The 23,644-nt window shown below is 47.8% G+C and overlaps 2 protein-coding genes across 4 annotated transcripts in view; one reads left to right on the top strand and one right to left on the bottom strand.

The window, feature by feature from the left end:
• The first annotated feature begins 1,437 nt into the window (after positions 1-1,437).
• On the top strand, positions 1,438-13,850 carry LOC142559594 (uncharacterized). Its single transcript, XM_075671177.1, has 4 exons — positions 1,438-1,572; positions 4,418-4,512; positions 9,117-9,183; positions 13,601-13,850. The coding sequence occupies exons 1-4, from the start codon at positions 1,441-1,443 to the stop codon at positions 13,760-13,762; spliced, it is 456 nt and encodes a 151-aa protein (XP_075527292.1). The 5' UTR covers positions 1,438-1,440; the 3' UTR covers positions 13,763-13,850.
• Positions 13,851-19,829: 5,979 nt separating this feature from the next.
• LOC142560668 (uncharacterized) overlaps positions 19,830-23,644 on the bottom strand; it is an 80,276-nt gene continuing 76,461 nt past the window's right edge. For all 3 annotated transcript variants that reach the window (XM_075672916.1, XM_075672917.1, XM_075672918.1), the window contains one exon: positions 19,830-20,279. In XM_075672916.1, coding sequence (XP_075529031.1) covers positions 20,136-20,279 — 144 coding nt within the window. In that variant the 3' untranslated portion in view covers positions 19,830-20,135. The remainder of the gene's footprint in view (positions 20,280-23,644) is intronic.

The following is a 23,644-nucleotide window of genomic DNA, read 5'->3' as shown; positions in this document are numbered from 1 at the left end:
GATTACTCCCAGAGGCAGACATAATATAAAAGAGCCCGATTATAGGCACCAAAAAGAAAAATTACCTGAATAATTAGGAAATACTGTAGATTAGCTTTTAATTGCCTTGCGCCACATATATTGCAACTTGTGAATTTTAGCCTGTGTCTTTCGAAGTCATATCCACTTGGAACAAATTCTGAGGATCATGCCAGTTTAGAGATGTGCGTTGAAAGAATCTGTGACGCGATGAACTGGCTTTCCAGCAACCTTTGAGCATCCGTGCATAAAAGAAACGTTTTGTCACGAAAGCGCCACAGTGAATTTTTAAGGCACGTTTGACTGCGGTTTATCTCAAACGGGGCGCTAGATTTAAGGTTAGTTCCAAGTGTACGCGCCTTTCGAAGTTACCGGCTTCGCGCACGGCGCAGGATCAGCGGCAAAGTAATTAGTTGAAAAGTATTAAAATGTTCCTAATTAGTCAATTCCGTGCGTTTACCATCAGGGTAAGCACTTGCATAAAGTTTCGTATTTCGACTCAGTAGGTAGACTTATCGCTAAACGTCAAGGGAGTTTTTTTTTAAATTCTATTAGCATTAAAATAAAATCGCCCGACATATCGAAACCACCAAGCGAGCGCACGCCATATAACGGTTCATTCCTCTCTTTTCCTAACAATGAACCACAATCCCCAACTCTCTCGGTTAGCCATATTTTTAAAGCTTTATTGCCTCTTGCGTTTAGAAAAATGGGATTGCTGCGAAATCCTCGCCGATAAGGCGAAGCAAAGCATAGTAAAAAAACACCACAAGAACGTCTGAAATCGCGTGAATCCACGTACTAAACATTATTCCCGTGATGGCCGAAGTATCGCAGCGCCAAAGTTGCCTCTAGTAATTTTAGCAGGAAACAACCATATTTTAGCACAAAAGAACGCGCGATACGGAACGATTTTTTTTATATGAACTTAAAGCTTACGTGAATTCGTTACAATGTTCACATGTGTTTTGCCAAAGTCCTCCTCATATAATATCCGTATATTTACAGCGATGTGTAATATATCTATGTTGCCCTCTTTAGATGCAGTATCAGCTACAGTGTATAGAATGGCGACGTCGCTTTTCATTGACCAGTTTACAGAGAGAGTTGCAAATGTGATAGCTTCTCCTTCTTTTGTCGAAATTTCGCAATTTCGAGGCATTTTTGTTAAGATAGTGACGACCTAAATCAAGGTCCCGCTTTCTACGGTCACTAGGCTTTAAATTACTGCTCTTTTTTTTTTTCGTGCAACTAACCTTCGGTGAAGGGATTGCCGAGATAAACGATTATTTCGTTATCATGCATTTAGATAAGAGCATCCCCCCCCCCCCTCCCACAGGAAAAGATATTGCTGCTCAGATGCTCTGATCCCACGCGGTAGCGGCCCACAGAAAAACAAGTCTTGTTCACGCAGTCACCCTCATGCTGGGAGAAGCCAAGGTATTCGTAATAACGCCCGTGGACAGCGCAGGAGCTATTGCGATGGGAGAATTTGCAGTCCAGGAGGCTTCCAAAACTGCAGCTAAGGAGATGATGTGCGCCAACATGCACAAGGTAAGTTATCGGCCGCGGGTGTCGTTCTCTCTTATTCCCTCTCCTTGAGAGATGGCCATAACTAGCTTGTCAAAAAAGGTGGATCGCATTGCAGAAACGATTTTTGGAAAACCGGGAGGTCATGCCTACCGCGGGAAAGTTCGCTGGCTGCACCCAGCAGGGCATTTCTTCCTGGCGTGAATATAATTGCGTTCTTTCTTTTTTTTTAAACTCGGAGGTCGTTTTGCGCTGCCCACACGATACGCTCATTCACTTCAGCTCCTAAAGTGGATTACGTGCAGCAAGTCTGGCCTAGCCGTTCTTGACAAAGCATGTCACTCTGGCATCGCGACTCACTATAGCTGTGATTCTACTGCACAACAATTTTCCACCCGCCAACACCTACAGAAGCTTCATTTGGGCATGTGTAAGCTAATATCTAATGCATCACAATGAGGTTATTCTAACCTGCAAGAGGTCGAATAGGAGTAGGAATAGGAGACTTGATGGCATCATCAAATCGCGGTAGCGGGTAAATATCCTCTTTAGTTACTGAATTTAGACGACCGTTAGCTGCGTTTTTTCTTTTTGACGAGTATTACAGAAACAGCCCATGAACTGCCCACTTCCAGAATAAAAGAAATTTCTTTTGAGGATTTCGTGGATTTGCTCACCAACGATCTCGCGCTCCGATGCCGATACCCGACATGGTTTCTGTAATATTGGATCTGCCCCCCCCCCTTTCCCCGGGACGTGGGGACGATTCACGCTTTGGAATAATTTCCAACCGACCGTACAATTAGGAATAATTGCAAATTCGCTAGTAAAGTGCGAACTGTCCGAGCACACGTCCGCGGTACACAAATCAACGGAGCACAATCATTCAACCCTCATTCCACAAAAAACGTTGCCGCTTGTTCCGTCGAAACTTTACTTTGCCGCTCTTCTTAAATTGAGGCTCATCACCGAAACAGTCGCAGCAGTGTCGATCAACGTCATCGTAGGAACACTATCTATGAAACGTTGTTCTTTAACATAGAAACGTGAGGAGGCATACCTTTCGGTAGCGAGCTTTCAGCGACTTCCCCGCCCTTCGGCCCCTGTGGCCTGTTTTCCGGAGGATGGGACATGGAACAACACCGTGGCGATGGTGAGCGTGTGAGAAGCAGCTGGCGGCGTCAGACTCCGGTCAACGGTCTGAGAGGCGTTCTTTAAGCTTCCTGGCCAGAACGCGCTTCTGGGATGCGACGTGTTCGTCGCATAATACAGGGCCAAGGAAACGCCGGTGATTGACCGTACAAACTTGGTTGGCAGGCGTCGTGTTAACAGGCACGGCGCAGTGCTAACACGCCGTACGAGAACGAAACTCACGTCCGCTCTTGGTCGCCTTCTAGAATGCGACGTTCGTAAGCTGGTCTTACGAAAGTCCTGCTTGTGCCCGCTCATCCGTTTGTTGCGCGGGTCGGCCGGTAGTCCACATCTCCCATCTTTCCCGCCGGAGGTGGCGTGGCTCTGTCCCGAGGTGATGAGTGATCGACTGGTGTTGACGCCCGAGCGTCTGCGTCGCGGCACATTTTCCGGTGGGAACGGGCAAAGTCCGGCGATGCTCGGTGCATTTGTTTCCGTTGTTGGTTGCGATACTCGTGAAGCCTGCCCCATATACTGTTACGCTGCTGTTTATTTCTTCGAGAGACGCAGTAGCAATCGCTAGACGGGGCGGCAACGGCAGGAGAGTCCCTCGTCGTTTCGTTTTTATCCTCACCGCGTCTCACTTTGTCTTCTTTGATTATCGTGTCGCGACAGTATCAAATTGTGGCGTTTTAAGCGCCAAAACCGCAATCTAATAATCAGACGTGCCGGGGACACTCCGGATCAATTACCGATCACCTGAGGTTCTTCAGCGTTCTTCATCTAAATGCGGCCGCGACGGTCGCGATCGAACCCACGACCACGAGCTCAACAGCGCTACGCGTTAACCACTGGGCTGTCGCGCGTGGCTCGCTCGTATTTGAAACAAAGATTTTGCGCGCTGGCTGCGTTACATATCCACGCTGTTTGACAGTATGCTTATTACGTGGCCTTAAATTCCATCGCAGCTGACCCCTTCAGTATCTATAGTACGCTTTACACTCTCTTTAGAGTGTACAGTGATTCCCTTTCTTTAAAGCTGCGAGCCCGGTACTTCCTAGTCACGAACGGCTTGCGCGTTATCAGCTTGACGCAGCATTCTCGACAGGAAAGTAGCTAGCGCCGTGTCTTCAAGAGAGGAAACGCAAGCAAGGCAGATGACGATTATTGTTTGGGGACAAGATAAGCCCCAAAGGGTGTAAACTTTTTTTAGAGTGCTGTTGTGGGACGAGATGAGTCCTAAAGGGTGTGAAATTTCAAAGAGTATTGTTGTGGGACAAGACAAGCCTCTAAGGGTGCAACTTTTTTAAGAGTGTAGGGTAGGGGAACTATAGGCCAATTTACGCCTTTATGCAGGCTTGAGGGTGTCAGTTTACAGTGTAGCGTCGGCCACCAGGCTCATCGATACAAGTGGTGAATAACCCAAGTGAACAAACGCGCTCCTAAGTTCCAGAACTTTACAGGTACGATCATCGCGCCTTTGTTGAGGTGCTTGTACTCCTAGCCATACCTCGGCCTTTTTGCTAAGTGACTAGGCTTGATAGCTTGTGTTGTCCCTTTCGTTGCTGTGACGCTTTTCTATTTTATCCAAATGGTTGAGTGGGCTCACCATTCCCTCCTTCTTTGCAAACCGTTCAGAAAGTAAGTTTGAAATTTCGTGACGAGTACAGTCGCCAAGACAGTACTGTGGGATGCATAAAAACCTCATAAGCGTGGACCTCGCTCGTTTTCTGTGCAGGGCTCTGTAGTGAACATGGAACCGCCCGCTGCTGCGACTCAAATCCAAGTCAAGTGGATGGCTAAGCCTGATTATAAGGGCATGGTCATGTTTGAGTAAGTATAGTAAACGTATCGTAACTGACGTCATGGTTTGATGGGCTTCACTCAACACGCCTGCTGGAAAGGGTGGAAGAAAAAAAAAGTATTATTTCTTCAATCTATGACAAAATACCTTGATATTTCCAATTCACTTGGTTCTTGAGAACATGTGTAACACGTGAACACTATGTGACACGTGATAATGCAATAAGTTATGCGCGAGGAGATGGTCAGACTTCACGCAAGACATAACCAGCCACAGTGGGTAGTAAACGTATCGGCGCTGTAGGTCGACCTCCTCAAGAACACATGTGGGCACCTAATGCACTATCTATAAGTTCTTTCTTTCGTCATCTCTTTCTTTCCGTCTTTCTTCATTTCTTTCGTTCTTTCTTTCCTTCGTTCTTTTTCTTTCGTTTCTTCATTTATATTCAGCCATTGCATCTTTACATGCTTATGGGCCGGGGTTGAGCCATTCCTGATGTGTTTCGTCTCGCTGGACTAGATGGCGCTGATTCCGGGTATGAGCCATTGCAACGGGCCAGTTCAAGGCTCAACATTCAAGCCAACGGCATGAAACTTAACGACGCTCATTACCTAGCCCAGAACAGCAGCCGACGGCACTTTCCTCGCATTCCAAGAATATTCTGGCTGTTTCAGCAGCGAACCCCTCGAACCAAGGAGCCAGAAAATCGGACAATCATTGCTTCTATTGGCGTACACTCACAGGAGCTGCACGGCAATTGTGTGACAAGGGCCGATAAATTACAGAGCTAATTACAATTTCACCAGCGGTCTTGAGGTGTCGACCAAAGTGCACACCTTGTGACCGCTGAAACAGGGAGGGTCAGCGCACGAGCAGCGACCGTGCAATTGTCCAGGTATTCGTATCCGAGCTTGGAACGAAATGTGTTTGCACTTCTCGCCTTTCTTACGACGTGCTTCTTGGACGCCTTGCGCGGGACAGAAAAAAACTGCGCGGAGCAGTGATGTACTTCGCCGTCGATCGATTTTTCTGGGACAGTAAATCTGGAAACTAGTGCTCTTCCCGACATTTTTTTTTCCCGCCAAATCCAAACTGAATTGCCCACTGCCCGGAGTCGATACCGCAGTCGCATTACGCGCGCACTAGGTAAAAAATGCTAACTGGCAACCAGGCAGCACATTTGGCGATTATGCCACGATTTTGGTGTCACACGAAATATTATTTATTTATTTATTTATTTATTTATTTATTTATTTATTTATTATACCTTCAAGGTACATTGTGCATAACAGAGGGCAGGGGCATAAGTAAAAGAAAGAAAGAATGGTAACGACACTTACGGCATTACAATGCAAAGCAAAGCACACTTAAAATAAATACAAAGAATGAAGGAACCCAACAGGCACATGCTAATATAAATCTAAACACTGAGTTAACGCCTGCGCATATTAAAATAGCCTATCTGCAGTAATACTGTGTACAGTGCCCACAGTATGTGGTCTAATATACCCTTTAAAAAAAAAATCCAGGTGGAGTCAACGTTCGGTTTATTTTTGTAAGCATCCCTCGGCACTTCATGTTACGAGTTTGACATAGTTCTGCGGAAAGCCGCAGTAGTTCTGCGGAAACCCGTAGTAGTTCTGCGTTTCCGCAGAACTGCTACGTCAAACTCTTGCCTTTGCTTCGTGTTGTCGACAGATTCGACTTCGCCCTGCCTTCTGCTAGCCGCCTGGTTAGCGCAGATGGTAGAGCGGCTGCCCCGGAAAGGCGGTGGTCCCGGGTTCGAGTCCCGGACCAGGACGAATTTTTCTTCAACTGAGGCCTTTCTTTCGAGGAACCCGTATGGGTTTCCTTTGTAGCAATTGCTACGAACGGGTGGATGTCTGATTTTCCCTTTAATCATTTCTTCATGTTATGAAGTAGCGTTGACATGATCACTATATATATGTACATACTGTACCATAATTTTGTGATAGAGAAGCCCGCGAATGCTTTCTGACCTATATGTTTAATACCTTCGCGTCTGGTCTAAATGAAAGTGTAGGAAAATTGAGTTGCCTGTCTTCGTAGCTCGTCACACGTTTCCCTTTTGCTAGCGCATCACTACTCCTTGTTTTCATTATTTTTTTGTTTTTGCTTGCTAACATAGCACCTATTTGATGTCGTTTTCTGTTTTCACCTAGCGATTGCATTTCGAAGTTCATTTTATTTTGTGCTTTGTAGTTTGAAATGACGTGTTTACAAATGCCACCTGTTTATTTTGTTCGTCCATTTTCTTCGTTGTTCATGCAAACATAGCTTCATCCGGTTACGTATATTAACTGCACTTATGTCATGCATTGCAATCTGATGAACCGGACCCTGGCCGAAATACAAGAAATCGCTTCATATATATATATATATATATATATATATATTTCCGTGTCATTTCCTAGATATGCTAACCTTTGCTTATTGATCATATCCATTTGTTCCTATGTGAGGACTGCTTTAATCTGGTTTGGTTTGGCGAGGTTTAACTCGAATTGTTGTAGAACATGCCCAAACTGTAGGATTGGCTAGAACAGTCACACGTCCACTGGCAGATTCCGAGTGCCCTAATGGAAAAAGATAGTCAAGGAATCCGGTAAACATATTTCGCCAATCCTTTCATAGAGTTTCTCACTATATTACCTAGAGGGAAATCTGGCGCTGCTGCGCTGTGGTATGCAGGGGAATGCTGGTATATTGTGACTTCGGATTGGCATCGTTCTCGTAGAGACAGGACACCTTGAAGACGAGCTTGGCAAGTACCGTTCCGTCTGTCACAATGATTCACTTTCTACTAAAACAGCACGTGAAAATCTGTTTTAGCTTTATTATTACGCGAAAACATGTTTTATTTAACTATGAGAACTTGTTATTGTGTGTACGACTACATGTTACGTAAAAAGTATCAGCGGGCCGCTAAAGTTGGAAGACAGACGACAAGGTTCGCGCTCGCTTTGAAACAGTTAGTCGTCTGTTCTTGCTTTTCTTCGCTTGATCATGCAATGTGGGTGAGTAAAGATGTAATATGCGTGAATGGAAACATTTTATGAAGATTTTACTTTGAGAACGCGTTATTTGCGTAGCCATATCCACGTTTTAGACGAAGCCTCTTACAACACCAGCCAACACGAGCCTCACAGACACATATACCGTCATTCCCATGACGGCACGGTGCCCCCTTAAGAAACTCCCATAGACGGTGGCGCCAGATTACCCTCTAGGTGTTATAGTGAGAAACTCTATGAATCCTTTAATAGATCGGCGTGGTTTAGACCTGTGCGCGGAACGATGTAGCACAGGAGCGATGTAGGAGGTTCTTTTCGTTTTCCTTGCGTAGAACAGAGGTGGGCATACTTGGTCAGCCTACCAGCGTTACATAATCATGTTCGCTGGTACCTTTATTTGGTGCCTAGAGGCAAATAGTGGCAGATAGTGGCAACCAGTGCCCCAGAACCCAAGTTGTCTGTGAAGGGCCACAAACTGGCTAACCCTAATTGGGGACGAAGAGTCAACAAAAGCTGTTGCTTTTAAGGGGACGGTACCGAAATTTATGATTTTAAGGTTTTTTTAGCTAACATTTCAACTTTTGCATGGTATAAACGCTTAAAAACTTGCAGACATATTATAACTAGTCTCTAGTTCTCCCATAGAGAAATTAAGTCAAAGATATCTAGGAATAAGAAATTATACAAACATAAATAAAACAGTTTCGTTACCATGGTTAAGGAACATCTTTATGACAACTATTCTACTAGTGCGATGAAACTTCTCTCACGTTCTCGTTGCTATATCGCTTTTTTTTTACTGAACTAAATGAAATATATTTTTTGCACTCCTTGAATACATTTTTCTTCGAATTTGACATTCCACATAGCAGGCTTTCTGCTTAGAGAAAAGTTGTGAATAAAAAATACAGTTTTTATTCAACAACTTTATCTTTAGTTGAATTTCTGGGCTTCTGGGCATTGAGAAATAATTGAACCAATATCTGAAAACAGGTAAGCACGCACACCTCGCGCTGTGTCACGTGGTCCGCTAGGCAGGGACGTTGCTCGACACCGCACTCCTAAATTACAGCGAATGCAAGAGAACCTCGGCCTCTTTCTGAACTGGTTTGGGCACGAATTGCCATCAAAGGACGCGATTCAGGCACCTGGCGGGCGCTGCGTCGTCGAATCGAGGACGCAAGCACTGCCACGCCTCCCAAAATTCGGGAAGAAAGTGCAGCCAAATCGAAGTGACATTCCATCTCATCCACTCAACGCTACGTAGCGAGAACACCAGGCGTTGCGTGGAAGGCCTCGGCAGAAAATGGTTCTCGCGGTTTTTCTTCTGTCGGCTACAGACGATTTCGGAGTTTTCCATTCACAGCGCTACAGTTGAACGGCGTCCTTTGAAGACGCCTGTAAAAATGGCAAGCAGCAGGCTCGGCTTCCGCGCACATTATAATCGCAGAAGTGTCGACACAGTGCACTGCCTTTATCGACGTCAGCTAAAGGAAGGGCCTTGCCTTCGCGCGTGCACTTGATTTCCGAATTTCTGTATATAAACACGGATTGCGTCCTTCTTCCACCACGTTTTCTTTCTTTTTTTTTTCTCGCAGGGCACGGGGCATCTATAATGCCACGACCTACTACAACAGCACAACAGCCGCATACGACTTCGAGCCGGTATGTACACGCTTGCTATTAGAGAGCTTTAGCTTATCCACAAACTTCTTACTGTTTGCGAATTACCAGGCTATTGGGAGCGTAAACGCCAGCAGCCTGGTTGGTCGCGCCACCTGGTGGGGCAGAGCGCAACCAGACAAACATGAAGCTATTATTACAGTCCCCAAGTGCATTCTAGTTCGCGGTTTGGTGTACATTTTCAGGAGCGACGTAACCGTGAAGACGCCATTTTAAGTGTATTTGCTTCTCTACAAGAGCGCTGCGGAACACAAAAAACATGTCTAGAGGCACTGTAGTTAGGCGAAGCGCCGGAAGATCGTGCTCCCAGCGTTGTTGCTGATAGCGCCATCTTACAGGGAGGGCGCCACCATAGAGGGTACTTGAAAGTGTAAATGGACAACCGGGGGGGAGGGGGGAACCATAATAAAAACAAAAACAAGAATATCAGAGGGCTCTTAAGCATCGTTAAGAGTAGGAGGCGATAGATTTCTAAGATCCCTGACTGCTTGTCACGCTTCCCGGCGACCGCGGCTTTCTTGCGGTTTAGCGGCGCCGAGCGCGATGCTGTTGCTGCAAGGAACCGAGTGGGGCACGCCGCTGGGAAAAAGGGTTTGTGTTTGAGTTTCCGCGCAACAGAATTATGTTTTCTGGTACATTCAAATTACACACCGACGCTTTCACGTCTGTAGGTCGTGTTTAGGTCGTACTTAATGCTTTCTTTACGTATTTTACTTTGAGGCACTCAATTAGTTCATTAACGAACCCGGACCACGCGGAGGGCCTGCGTCCTTGCGCCCTTGCGCTATGCCGTTAGACAATGGAGATATTCAATGTGTCCGAGGTAATACATTGGCGTTCCAATGACGTTAAGGGCAAGACAAGTAACCACTGGAACCGCCTCCCACCTCAATTGCCGCAATTACCGACGCTGACTTGTTTAAATCTACTATTGAAGGCCTTGTTTATTTTCAATAATCTGCATTTCGCTGCGACATAGTTAACTGTTGTTTGCTCTTGTTTTCTGTGTTGCCGCATTTCTGTGTTATATACATTTGTTTCTCAAGCGTTTCACTGTGTAGTGTGTGTAGTGATTTTTAGAAGAAAGGAAGAGAGAAGTGCAGTGCCGTAACTGTCTCTCAAAGAGGGCACCTCAACAGGCGTTTCACTCCCTTTGTAATGGCCTCGGGCCCTTAAGGTATTTAAACAAATAAACGTGTTAAACCGGGGCAAAGCTATGCTGGGCAGTGTATATATGTACTACATCTCTCGGCTCGTACTCCTCATGCGTACATACATATATATCTAAATAACGCATACTGCATCAGCATACGCCTCCCTTTCATCATTAACGAACATCATTAACACGCAAAACACATTCCGTACAGCGATAACCGCCATATAATGCCACGCGTATCCTGGACAGTTCCCGTACTGGGAGGTCCCGCTTCGTTTTTTTAAACATTGGAGGCGCTCTCAAGAGGGGCAGTAGCTCCGCCTGGCCAAGGTTGTGAGGTCTACAGACGCTATGCACCGCACAACACAGTTGTCCCTCAGTTTAAATCGCTCCAGAGCTCCATATATTGCCCGTAAACGTACATAAAATGCGCTAAACATTTTGTTGGAATTGAAATGAAAATTCTACTGTCGAACAAAAGCCTTTCCTTTTTCACCTAGAGCATCAATTATAACGTGAAACGAGCCTCTGAAATCTTTTATCGATAACGTTAACTGAATGAAGTTTATTTATTGTACAGATTCTATAGTCTCGCATTTTTAATAATTCTAAGGCGATAGCACTAAGGAGCCCGTGTCGCAGAAAACCTGGTGTTGGCGGCAGCGTTCCGCGTGCGGCGTGCTGCGTCAGACGTCGTTACGGCAAAAATGTTTTCGCACCACACATATCCAGTCCGTTCATTTTACGCAATGAATTCACTGAACAAACTGAATTTCTGAAGCTAAAATACGTGGAAAAATCGTAAACTACGACTTACACACAACCTACAGACACGATAGCTCTCGGGTTGCACATTGAATGCACGAGATCGCATAATTCTCTTGCGCGAAAAACCCCAATAGCGTTTCTACAATGCAAAGACCGGAGACGGGGTCGGCCATTTGCGCACGCCGGCACGTACGTATCTCAGAGTCCACGGAGCGGCGCGCCCGCTTCCTTGAAAGACTTCCAGATGGCGCTCGCCTCCGCCGCATCGCGGCCCATGCTAGAGGCCGGGCTTCGACCAGAAAGCCCGCCTTCGTGCATAGCGTTCGCCGCGAGCGTTGCCCGGTAAACATTACTGTTACATACGCTGCAGTTGCCGGGAAGCGGAGGACGCTTAAACTTCGCCTTCAAGAGTGGAAGGCGATAGCGTCATCGCACCCCGTTCGCACCGCCCACTCAAAACGATCTACGCGAGCTAAACGTCGTGATCGGCAAGGACAGCCGGGCCGCGACGCGCCATGAAGGCGGACGCGATCATGGGGCGAGTGGCGCGCCACGTGTCGGGGCAGCGCCGTGCATTGCGAGGAGGGGGTCTTCTCTGTTTGCCGCAAGATGGCTCTGCGTGTGCGCAGAAGAAATATAGCGGAAACGTACATCGCTACTCGTGTAACTGCGACTTCTGTAATTTACATGCTCATAATTACCGATATACACCGCAGTTTAACTTTCTACGGCACGTTTCTAAGGCGACACTGCATTCACTAGACGCGCTTTTGTCCCGCTTTAAATTATCGAACTCGTGGCTGAGTGGTAGCGTCTCCGTCTCACACTCCGGAGACTCTGGTTCGATTCCCACCCAGCCCTTCTTGCAAGTTGTTTTAATTTATGAATTGCCTTCCGGGATTTTTCGCTCAGGACCAACGCCGCCGACGCCGACGACATCGGCTTTTCTGCGACACGAGCTTCTTAACGCTGTCGCGTTAAAATAACCGTAAGAACTGTCGACTTAACGGAAATAAGCGAACCTATAGGTGGGTGGCGTATCTACTTCGCACGTGGCGAGACATTGTCAGTTCTATTAGAGACTAGCGGGGAGAAGTGACTACGTCTGCACTACCGCTAGCGGAAAGGGCTTTCGTCATTAAGACCGCATTGTGCCGTAAACTCTGTTTGCTGCAAGGGCAGCTTTCCGGCCGTCACCATCAGTAGGAATAGTGAACCAACTTCAATATTCTCATAGTTCTGGCTAAACAAGTCACAATACGTAGCGCAGCAACTCCTGCGTCTGCCAAAAGCCAGCGGAGGATGAAGCTTGCCGAACAGTAGGCCGTTTGCACTAAGAGTACGCGTGACCTACTTGATGACAATGAGCAATCAAGTATAGGCCGCTGATCCTTTATTGGCTGGGTCATTGCCCTCGAACGCTAATGCCGCGAAGTACAGGCAACTTGCTTCCGACAGGGGCAACCGCATTGCGCAGCGGCTGCGCGCTTATAAAGCCAGCTGGCACAACTAACAAATGACAGTGACGTGCGATACCTCACGGTTTTGTGAAATGTTGTCCGAGACGGCTGTATACCTCCAGGGACAGCTACTACGCAAACGTATACAGCCGTGCTTTCACCTGATTTGCCCTCTCAAGGGAAGGATCTTCATTGGCAACAACAGTGGGGCATTCTACCTACAAGAGACAGGCTTGAACACTGTGGTATGGTACGTAATGATAAATGCACACACTGCACCAAAAGAGACGACCACGCATGTGGTAAGGGAATGCGTCGTAGAACTGGAAGCTGGTTGCGAGAACGTAATGTTCATCGTGTGGCCACCACAGCGGCGAAATCAGCTTGCAAGACTCGTCCGCTACAGCGCTAGCCATGCTGTGTGGAGCTTCCGCGACACCGCAGAATGATCTCGGCAATCCAGTAAAGCAATGGGACCCAGACTGCGCAGACTGCGGGGCATGGTATGAGTTCAGCTGTACGAATAGCTGTTCAAACTCGGCGAAGACGAGTTCCTTCGCCGCTGCTCTACGCGTTACCTAACCGTCTCTCGAAGCAAAGTTTTCTCTCAGCCAGAATGATGCCCAAATTCTCTCTGCGTGGGTACAAACACTGTACTCGTGCGTTTCCCCGGTTGTCCTTCGTGAGCTTGAGGCTGACGATAACGTTTTTTGCATGCACACTGTAATAGCGTTCTGGATGGGTGAGTAGCAAAGCCAGTGTCAAGCAGACAAAATTTCACTGTTTTGCTTGTTCCTTTGTTTCGGTGACATGAAGTAACAGTGTATATATCAAGCATTTGCGATACGTTGCATTGTACTAAATGTTCTTAACGCAGTCGTGCGCGTGCCTACGGGTGAATAACTTTTCTTCCGATTTATGCACGTCGTGTTTCGAGTTGCCTTTTATGCTCAGGTTGTCGCTGACGCATAGGAACCATTTCATTCACCAACACTTTCTGCTTATCTCTGCGCAGGCAAAAGACAGCCACGCGCCGACCGCGGAGGACAAAGACAAAAAGAAAGACTCGAAGTCGGCCGCAGCCGGCCCCTGTGGCGGCCTGTCCGTGTGGACGATGGTGGTCGCGATCGGAGTCATCGTAGTCAGCGGCCATCGCCTGAACGAGGCTGTGAACTAGCCGCTCACTACAGGGGCCCGTCCGGCAGGGATCCCACTCGCCAGCGTGCGAACAACGATGGTTGATGCCGCATCAAATGCGATCAACGGTCTCCGCAGAATGCTCGGCATTTTGTTTTCTTGAAGAGCCTTCACCTGCTTGTCCCGGCCATTCCTCTTTCCTTGTCATCATTTTTTGCAATGCGTGAGAGGAGTAGGCGCGTCCAAGTGAGAAGGAAAAAAAATACAGCGTACGTGAAGTGGGGAAAGCTGGTCACGTGGTAGGCGAAGCGCAGCTGACGGTGCGTCTCTGGTCCGGACCGCCACCGTCAGTTGCGCTTCGCTCCTCGAAGAGGCGGGACGTGTTTCCAGCGAGCTCCTGAACGACACTTACAATGCGGTGAACGGGGTTGAAGTCTTGAGGTACCCCACACTGCAAACGCATTTGTCGCGCATTTATGGCTAAGTCGCCGCTGGATTCCTATCTGTTGTGAATCCGCGACAGCAGTTAACCGTAGCCGGGTGTGCCCGAGCGGGACAGTGGCGCATCGCATCGCATTTCGGGCGCTTCGCGTCCATGTAAACCGTGGTAATGTGCCAGGAGATGGCACACTGACACGGGTTTGTCAACACGCGCGGTTTTTTCGAACGAAAAAAAGAGCGGGGGGATAGATCCATGCACCACGTGTAAGCGCGGTCGCCTGGTGTTGCCGCGATGCGCTAAGAAATGCGATACGCCACTGTCGCATTTATGTGAACGCGGCTCACGTAATGGCCAACGGATCAGTTTTGCTCACCGAGGTGGATTACCTCAAGGTTCTCGTGTAAAGGGCGCCTCACCAGGTTTGCACCCTGAGAAAAGACATGGACGGTGCATAGACCAGGCACTGGCTACTCTGTCTGCGAAAAACTAAAGCGATGCGTGATATTGACCGAAACTTAAAAAAAATATGCTGCCAGCCCTTTCTCTAGAAAGAGCCTCACTTCCAGTGGGGGTCAAGCATGACACACACAGCCTCGTACTGCTTGCAACGTCGCCGACTATACGGCACGCGACTTCGGCAACTCGCCTAATGAGAGGGACGCGAATTAATGCCGCTACTAGAAGGTCGCTGCTCCTTACACCCCACAGAAATAAAAAAGCCAGGAAAAAAAATTGGCCTGGCTTTTGACGTTGATGACGTGGTCTCGGGGATTTGGTGTAGGAGGAGCCAGGGTAGGACTGGCGCTGGCCGACGCTAGTCGAGGAAAAGGAAGAGAGTTTCGCCGTTAGGCGAGAAGCTCGCCTCTCGGGGGCATGGTAACGGGACAGTTAAAATTGTATGCCCATCTCCTCTAATAAACAACCAACTTGAAAAATTATTTCGGTAGAATGCACTCTAGGTATATGCGTGGGCCCAACCGGACGTTGTCTCTGTGACAAGCTTAGAGAACACCGACACAGGTGCCAGCAGATAGCTGTGTCGAGCAATCTGATCAGGCATTGTAGAATTGTGTGAATTCACGCCGAACTGTGACAATTAACAGTCGTCACTAAGAAAAAAAAATATTGACAAGGGAAATCGATAAATGAGCCTTCAGTCGTATCAATGACGCCGAAATTACATATGCCCGTGAAGCACGTATACACAGAAAAGACTAATATATAAGGAGAAAGAAAATGTAAAGAGTGGATCTGGGAGGAGCGAATAAACATATTTATTAAGTGAAGCTTTGGAGAGGCGTCGTCACTCCAGAATGTCTTGAGCTCGGGCTGCGTCATGGGCCCTCGCAATCAGCCGTTGCTGATCCTCAAGGTCGGCGCTCAACCTTCAAACTGATTCCTTCAAACAGCTCAACCTTCAAACTGATTCCTTCCGCCCTTCGCCTACAGGGATGCCCGCTTCCTGCTGGAGGTTCAAGGTTCCACGCTTAAAGGCCTCTGCGCAAGGTGCATTGCCCTGCGCCGTCACCGATTATGACACGTGACTTCGGTCACGTGTCAATTCGATGCAGAAAGCGAGCAGAGCCGCCGCTCAGTTTACGCCATGCTGGTGGTGGGGGGTCAGGAATAGGAAAAGAAGGCGGGGCTGGTCACGTGCAAGTGACGGGGCCAATCGGATGCTGTATGAAGGGACGCAGGGAAGGAATTTCCCTTGGCGGACGCTACAGTCGAGGCATGGCGAGAGTGTATCCGTGTTTGGCAGCGAAGGTATATATATAGCTCGCATCCGCCGCGGTGTAGCTTAGTGGCTGTGGCATCGCCCTGCTTAGCGCGAGGTCGCGGGAGCGAATCCCGGTCGCGGCGTCGCCACATTTCGATGAGGGCGAAACGAAAAAAACCTGCCCGTGTATACCGTGCGTTGGATGCACGCAAAAGGAGGCCCTGGCGGTCAAAATTTCAGACGGGGCCTGGTGAGCTCGAGAGTGGTTACGTTTTATCCGTCCCGTCAGCCCCTTCGATTACGCTGACGAGGACCGCCGTAATCGTAACAATCGAGTCGTCCTCATTTATCGCGTCATCCTCAGGCCACCCCGCCTCATTAATGAGACTACAACGTGGAAACAAATTGACAAATAACGCGCTTGTGTTGGCCCCTTTTATTCGTCCCTGCGCTTCAAAGTGGATTCGATTCGTGGACGAGATTTAACCGGGAGTTTAGCACTGGGGGCAACGATAAACGTCACATGGTGCGGTGTTTATCTGATAAATTTTGACCTCGTGATGTTCCTTAACGCGCGCAAATATAAAGTTAACGAGCCTTGTTGCGTTTCCAACTCCGTCTTATGGAAATGCGACCGCCGCGGTTGGAAATCGAGCACTCGACTTCATGCTCAGCCGCAGAATGCTATTGCCACTGCGTCATCACTTTCTTTCTTTTGTCAGATGTTTTTACTGCAGCTTATAAAAAAATACGAAAGAAAGAAAGATCCGGCGTATTTCTAATTCGTCGGGTAACACTCGCGAGTCTCCGACTTTTGTCTCTTTGCTTTTTTGCAATGTAGTCGCTTCTACATGCACTGCCAAACAACCCGTTGTTGCACCTAGTCATCACCCGCTCCCCACTCTCCCTCCCTTTCCCCATATACAGGGAGAAAAAAAAAAACACCTTCACCCGCAGCCGCCATAGCATTGCTCGCCCCTACAGACACAGTTTCATGCAGTAATCACCAGAGGGAACTGTGGCGCTAGTGACTACGGGAGCTGCAATGGACGACCGTTCAGCCAGCATGGTAATTATGGGAAGTGCATGGATTTGCCTATAAACCCCGTCCTTCCGGCGGCTTCGTAAACTCTTCATTTACAACAGTGTACTGCGCAACCAATGCGAAAGTTGTCCGACGGCAGGATTCAAACACAGCACTTCCACTAGCACAGAGGCCCGGTATTGAAACCATTACGCCACGGACGCACGTATCGACGGGCGACCTAGAGCGCCCTTATGAACTTGTCGTGGGCAAGCCTTGAGACGCTTGCCGCGTTTCGATTTGGCCTCCTCGACAACCTGAACCGTTGCAATTAGCAGCGGTTGTGCGTGTTCGCAACGTCTTCTCCACGTCGAAAAGTGTAGGTTGCTCTGCAATTTACGACAACGAAGACATAAAAAGCGCAATGAACAAAGCCGCAAGAACGTCTGAATCCACAAGCACGAAGATAAAGACAAATGCATGCACTTCCCGTTTTTCCCATCGTGGAGGAACAATGGCAGCGCCAGGTACCCCTCTAACACTATGCCTACGGATACCCGAAACCCCAAGAAACAGGCAACACCGCGTGATCTATTTCGATGGAAATAATTGTTTTAAACACATACGCACACGAAATTGTCAATGGGATGATGTTTTCTGCACTATTTCTTCTTTCAGCACTGCGGACACTATACGGTCAACTACGCGTCGCAGGTTATTCGCTAATTAACTAGGATTAGTTGTATTTTCAGTTACTGGTTCTAACGTCGCAGTCACAATGATAGCATTGCAGGACGACGCTTCAGGAGGCAAGAGCCACTTACGTTAGAGTGCCTCGATGTCCTCCTCGAGTGGCGGGCGAGGAGGACATCGAGGCACAGATGGCCTTTAAAACGCCATCTGTTAGGCATTCGTAAATAAAAATTCACGTTTTGCCGCCATAGGCAATTAAATTGCGCGTCTTGTCTCGTCTTGTCAACAAGTCTTGTCTTTCAAGACTTCTTGTTCGCGTATGACACTTTCGCTTGCGGAGTGTCCACATTCGAAGCTATTCAAATTTCTAGGAATTTCAGGCATGTAACACCATCTGTCGTACTAAGCATTGCCTTCGCGGAATGTTTCCAGGCGGTACTTAACCAAATATGGCGTTATTGGTATAAAAAATAAAAAAATATGCGATTTTACGTTCCGAAACCACTATTTGATTATGATGTGCGCCATAGCCGGGAGCAGAACATTTTAACGGCCTAGAGAGCGCGATTTTTTTTAGCACCTACTAGTTGCACAAGACGGGAAAACTAACAAGACAAAAAGAACACGGAGAAAGTTAATTTCTTAATCTATTGCGCAAGCGCGAGCAATTAAAATACATAATGAAACCTGAACTTCCACCGCGTTTGTCTTTTCCCTTTTTCCGTCTGATGCAAGTCGTAAGAGTGCATAGTGGGGGGACTCCGGATTGATTTTGTTGACCTTGGCTTCTTTAAAGCGCATCGAATGTGAGGCACACCAACATTTTCGCCTTCCTGCCTCATAGAAACGCGGCCGGCGCCGCGGCCGGGGTCGCACCCGCGACCTGTATTAGCTCAGCAGCGCCACATCATAGACGCCGAGCTGCCGTAGCGGGTGACGACGCTCCAAGTCAAAACATGCTATAACGAAACAGGATTTAATGAAGTGAAACTACCCCTTGAAATCCACAGGGATTCATATGCAATACATGCAATAGTGGATAAAACGCAGGAACGGATATAACGAAGCAGCTGTGGCTGCTTCATTATATCCGCACTTATCTTCGCACTTCGTAACGAAAGATAAGCAAAGAGGTGAGGGAAGAGGCTGCGACGCGCCCACGGAAAGAGTACGTTTTCGAGGAAAGACTGTGGGGTTCACCTGTTCAGCCATGTTTCGTCGTGATGGTGGGGCCTCTATATTGTCCGTCTATTTAAACAGCCGGTCCTTAAGACAGGACTGCAAATCAGTAAAACTCCCAAGTCAGTAATAAATGACGATTCAGTCCTGTCAACAGCACCTACGCAATAAAATAGAAACTGTTTGCAGAACTGAGGCATCCGTTTCTTGTGCGTATGGAGTTACGGATTTAATAATTTGGCGCATTTACATCCTTTTTAACTGCCCAAATTTCTGCATAATTCACCTTACTCCTGTAAATTGCAACGGATTTCATTCAAATTCGTCCAACGGTTGTCTCAAACGCATTTCCGCGTTCAACGTGCTTCTGAACAACAAATCCAGAATCACCCTCGAGCTAAAGCTTCGGCTTGTCAATTTTGTTGCTCAAATCAAGATTTTGCTGCTCGATCGCCTCGCGATCATCATCATAATCATCGGCCTATTTTATCTCCACTGTAGGATGAAGGCCTCTCCCTGCGATCTCCGATTACCCGTGCCCTGCGCCATTCGATATCACCTAGCGCCTGCGAATTCCCTAATTTTCGTCACCCCACTTACTCTTCCGCAGTCTTCGACTGGACTTCCCTTAGCGCCCGTTCTGTAACCTAATGGTCCACCGCTTATCTAACTTACGCATTACATGACCTGTCCAGTTCCATTCTTTCCTCCTAATGTCAATTGGAATATCGGCTATACACCAGTTTGCTCTCTGATCCGCACCGCTCTCTTCCCGTCTCCTTAGCGTTACGCCTATCATTCTTCCTTCCATCGCTCTTTGCGCGGTCCTTGTTTTCGAGCTTCTTTGTCAGTCTCCAAGTTAGTGCCCCATATGTTAGCACCGGTAGAATGCACTGATTGTACGTACTTTCAAAGAAGCAGTTAAGCTTCCAGTCGGGATCTGACAATGTCGGTCGTTTGCGCTCCAACCCATTCTTATTCTTCCGTAAAGCCCTGTCAAACTTTGCTACAAGTTTCACGTGTTCGAATAGCAGACAATGAAGAGGACGCCGGAATTCCAAACTTTTAATATTACAACAGCAGCAACGAGAAACGTGCGCGTGCGAGCACCAACTGCACAGCGCCGAGGATATATCGTTCGAAAAAGTATCAGTAGTTCAAACAGTGCACAAGAGATGCAGTCCTGTAAAAAAACAAGCTTCCAGACGCTCTGTGCGCATATAGCTGTCCTGTAATTGTCAGGACTACGATCGATACGTGTACGGGGGCGCCAACTCGTGGCCACAAAATCTACGACAGCTTCTTCGAAACAAAACCGGCAGCACGGTGGTGACCCGCGTCTGTCCGGCGACTTCCTAAAGGTACGCAAGGCAGCGATGTCGGACGTTCAGAATGACACAGCCGAGGACTGGGACAACCAGCCAGGCGGTGACCTCGGAGCGCGATGTGGGGCTACTACCAGGCTTCTCTTTTTCGTCATTCTTGTTTGGGTCGCTTGGCTGCACAAAACAATAAACAAAATTAACTCAAATAATGGGAAACCGTTATTAACCCGTAATTCCCAACGTCGTATTATAGACGTTGGCCCGAGTTTGGTATCTCGAAATACCGGTTTAAGCATTGTAAACTTACCGCATGTAGCCTACAGTATAGAGTTTTTGATACGAGTGAGCGACTTTTCAGTTGCGGGTAGTTCAGCCAAATTATTAATTACTATACAAATGAAGCTCTAATCCAAAACATTTATTTCGTTATTTTTTTTCCTTTTATGTAAATGTAGCCTCCGTGGCCAAAAATAAAGGTGGAGCTGCGCCAACCTTGCTTGCGCCGGAAAGGTAATTGTTCATTACATGGTGCCCACTACCACCACGTTTGGTACCATGTAACCCGAGGGCACGGAATCGAATTCCGGCTGCAGCGGCCGCATCTCGAAGGAGATGCAATGCAAAAACGCCCGTGTACTATGCATTGGGTGCACGTTGGAGAACCCCAGGCGGCCAAAATTAATCGCGAGTCCCCCACTACGGCGTTCATCGCGTTCATGTGGTGGTTTTGACACGTAAAACCCCATAAATTGAATCTTTCGCTACAGGGCTAAGACATACATTGAAAGCAGCGGCCCCATTTCAGAGAGGAACCAAAAAAGGCCCACGAAACCTACGAAAAGGGCGAGCAGCAATACATTCGCAGAGATCACTCAGTGTACAAGTAAGCTTACATGGAGACTGTGGGAAAACCTTCCGAACATGCTGAACTGAAATACGCTACTAAGTCACAAGAACCGACGATGAACAAACGTATTTAAGCGCTAATTCTTCGTGGGAGCAAACGGCACGAGAGAGAGAGAGAGAGAGAGAGAGAGAGCGTGTGTGTGTGCGCAGTTCATTTCCGAGAAGCGTCCACATTGAAATATTGTAGTAAGCGGAGATAGGCGATGAAGAGGTTGAATACTGCCAGAATGGCAATGTTCAATAAGTCCATTGAAATGTTACAAGGTAGCACAATACCATGCAGACAAGGGTTTTGTCGGTCCTATGTGTTTTATGTACAGAGGAACATTCAATCGCAATATTGGCCTCTATAGAAAACGCATAGAAGGATCAAGCAATGGGCAACTACGGCGTCTCAATTCTATAAGAATACTAGAGTACACATGTTGGTAGAATTCGCGGGAATGAATAGGCTCCGAATAACGAATAATTTGTTCAGTAAGAGCCGTGACAGGAAGTGGACCAGGAAAAGCCCTAATGGAGAAACAAGAACTGAAATAGATTTCATACTCTGCCGATCCCAGCATGCTGCAGGAAGTAGAGGTGTTATAGTTAAGGTAAAGCTTAAGGACCATAGGTTAGGGAGGTAGGATTTCTCTCAATTTGAAGACAGAGTAAAGTTAGACAAGAAGAAACAGGACAACTGCACGCAGTAAGCGTAAAAGCAGACGAATTCAAGCTGGAGCTCGCAAACAAATATGCAACTTTACAGGGGAGCGCTGATGTTGCAGTGGCAACAGTTCCTGAGCGAATGGGCAAGACAGATAAGGCGCTAAGGCAGATAACTTCTGCTCAATAACTTTCCGTCATTGTCCGAGAATGCCTTGTCTTGATGCAGCCTGCACGAGCACTTTTTTCTCGATTTAGGTAAAGCTAATGTTTGTTCAGACTAGCCATGTTTGCATGTCAATAAAAACGTGCGGTGATGCAGTAGTGTCACCCTTACCTCGTTCAATGAGCACGGCTGTCTAGGTGAACCTGGTTGTGTATCGTTTTTCTTGTTTCATTACCGTCATTGTCGTAGTGGACCACAAAACTAAAGGCAGCTATTCGTCTACAAGTAGCTCATGCTTCATTTCAAGTTCAGAATTAATGACATCACGTGGGGGGCAGGCGCGGGATTTGCTTCGTTGGGTCGCTGTCAACGTTTCACCTATGCGTCATTCTTAGATGACAAAGCCTCTGATCAAGGCGGGACTTACCTTTATTTCAAGCCAGAATCGTAAACTCCAAATGTAACTTGAACTCAAGAAATTTGGCCTCTTTAAACAAGAGTCGCGTATGCTACAAGCACTGGCGATCGTGTCTGCGAAGTTTTAGAGCACTGCGAGCTCTCGCGAATACTGGTAAAATTTCAAACGAAACGGCGCCCAGCCTCTTTGAGGAGGCCGTGCTCCGAGCCAGATAGTCACACGCACAAATGCCTTTTCGTTGTGCTATGTACGTCACTTACTATGACTAATTCAACGTGGAAGGCGCAACGTCGTCGATGTAAATGTGCCGCGCAGCAAATAGGAAATAAAATATATGCAGATCCCACGCACAGTGGGAATCATTGATGGTATTTGCCGGTGACGTTGAAAGTGAGCGACAGTCGTGATGCGATGTTATACGTTACTTTGCCTGTTCCCTTGGTGTTTGTCCCCGCAGTACACATACCAGACAGCTACGTGTCATTCATTCACTCATTTTTTTACTGAAGAGAGCCCAAATGAGCAATGCTTTCTGACGACGCATTTGCTTTCTCCCGTGTCATATTAAGTGAAATGCCACGAGCGGAGAGGGATAAGGTTAATCACCCTTTTCCGAGCGTGTCGGTACGGGATCCTGTTGTACCCGTTCCCTGCCTCTCTACTCCCTCTATAGCGTTCTCCCTGCCTCCTCCCTCGACTGTCGCTGCTGTAGCGCTTGAGCACAAAGGCAAGCGTGGCAGCTCCTGCAATTCTTTTTCGAGGGGTCACGCCTAATTACGTGGTTACACGTTGGCGGGCTAGTTGGTTAGAATCCATGGTAGAGTGTAGAAGCTCGACTGAACGAGGACGAAGAAAGAACACATACACAGACGAAGCGCTCTGTCTATGTTTCTTCGTCCTCGTTCAGTCGCACCTCTACACTCTACCATGGTCTAATTACGGCGACCAGAGGGCATTGTTGCGTCCCCCAGGGCGCTTCCGAAAGCATTGTGGCCCCGCTCTAGGGAAACGTCGTCGACGCCGCCTATCTCGTCTCCCGGACCCTTGCTGTCAGCTCTCAATCACCCCCTCAACGCGGCGTGCAAGACAGCAGCAGCAACAGCAGCAGCAGCAGTGAAGGAGTCGGAGGAAGAGGCCAGGAAAGCTCCACTTTGAAAGAAGGAGGCGAGGCTAGACGCCGCTGTACCTCGCTCGTCTCCAGTGTGAGAGAAAGCAGGGAAGGAACACCAGTTGGGAATGCTACTGAAGGCCGCGGGAGAGACGGCCGGTCTCCTTTGGCAGTGACACTCGTGCCCTGGCGGCATGAACTGGACAGCGAATTTTTTCTCCCCTCCAATAATTAGGGCTCGAAACATTCGCAAAAAACGCTCGCTAGACGGCGTCTATGAAATGAACGCCATA

This window comes from Dermacentor variabilis, chromosome 10, assembly GCF_050947875.1.
Source record: "Dermacentor variabilis isolate Ectoservices chromosome 10, ASM5094787v1, whole genome shotgun sequence".
NCBI classification, from domain to species: domain Eukaryota; kingdom Metazoa; phylum Arthropoda; class Arachnida; order Ixodida; family Ixodidae; genus Dermacentor; species Dermacentor variabilis.
Note: the sequence above shows the minus strand (reverse complement) of the source record. Positions and strands in the feature narration are given on the sequence as shown.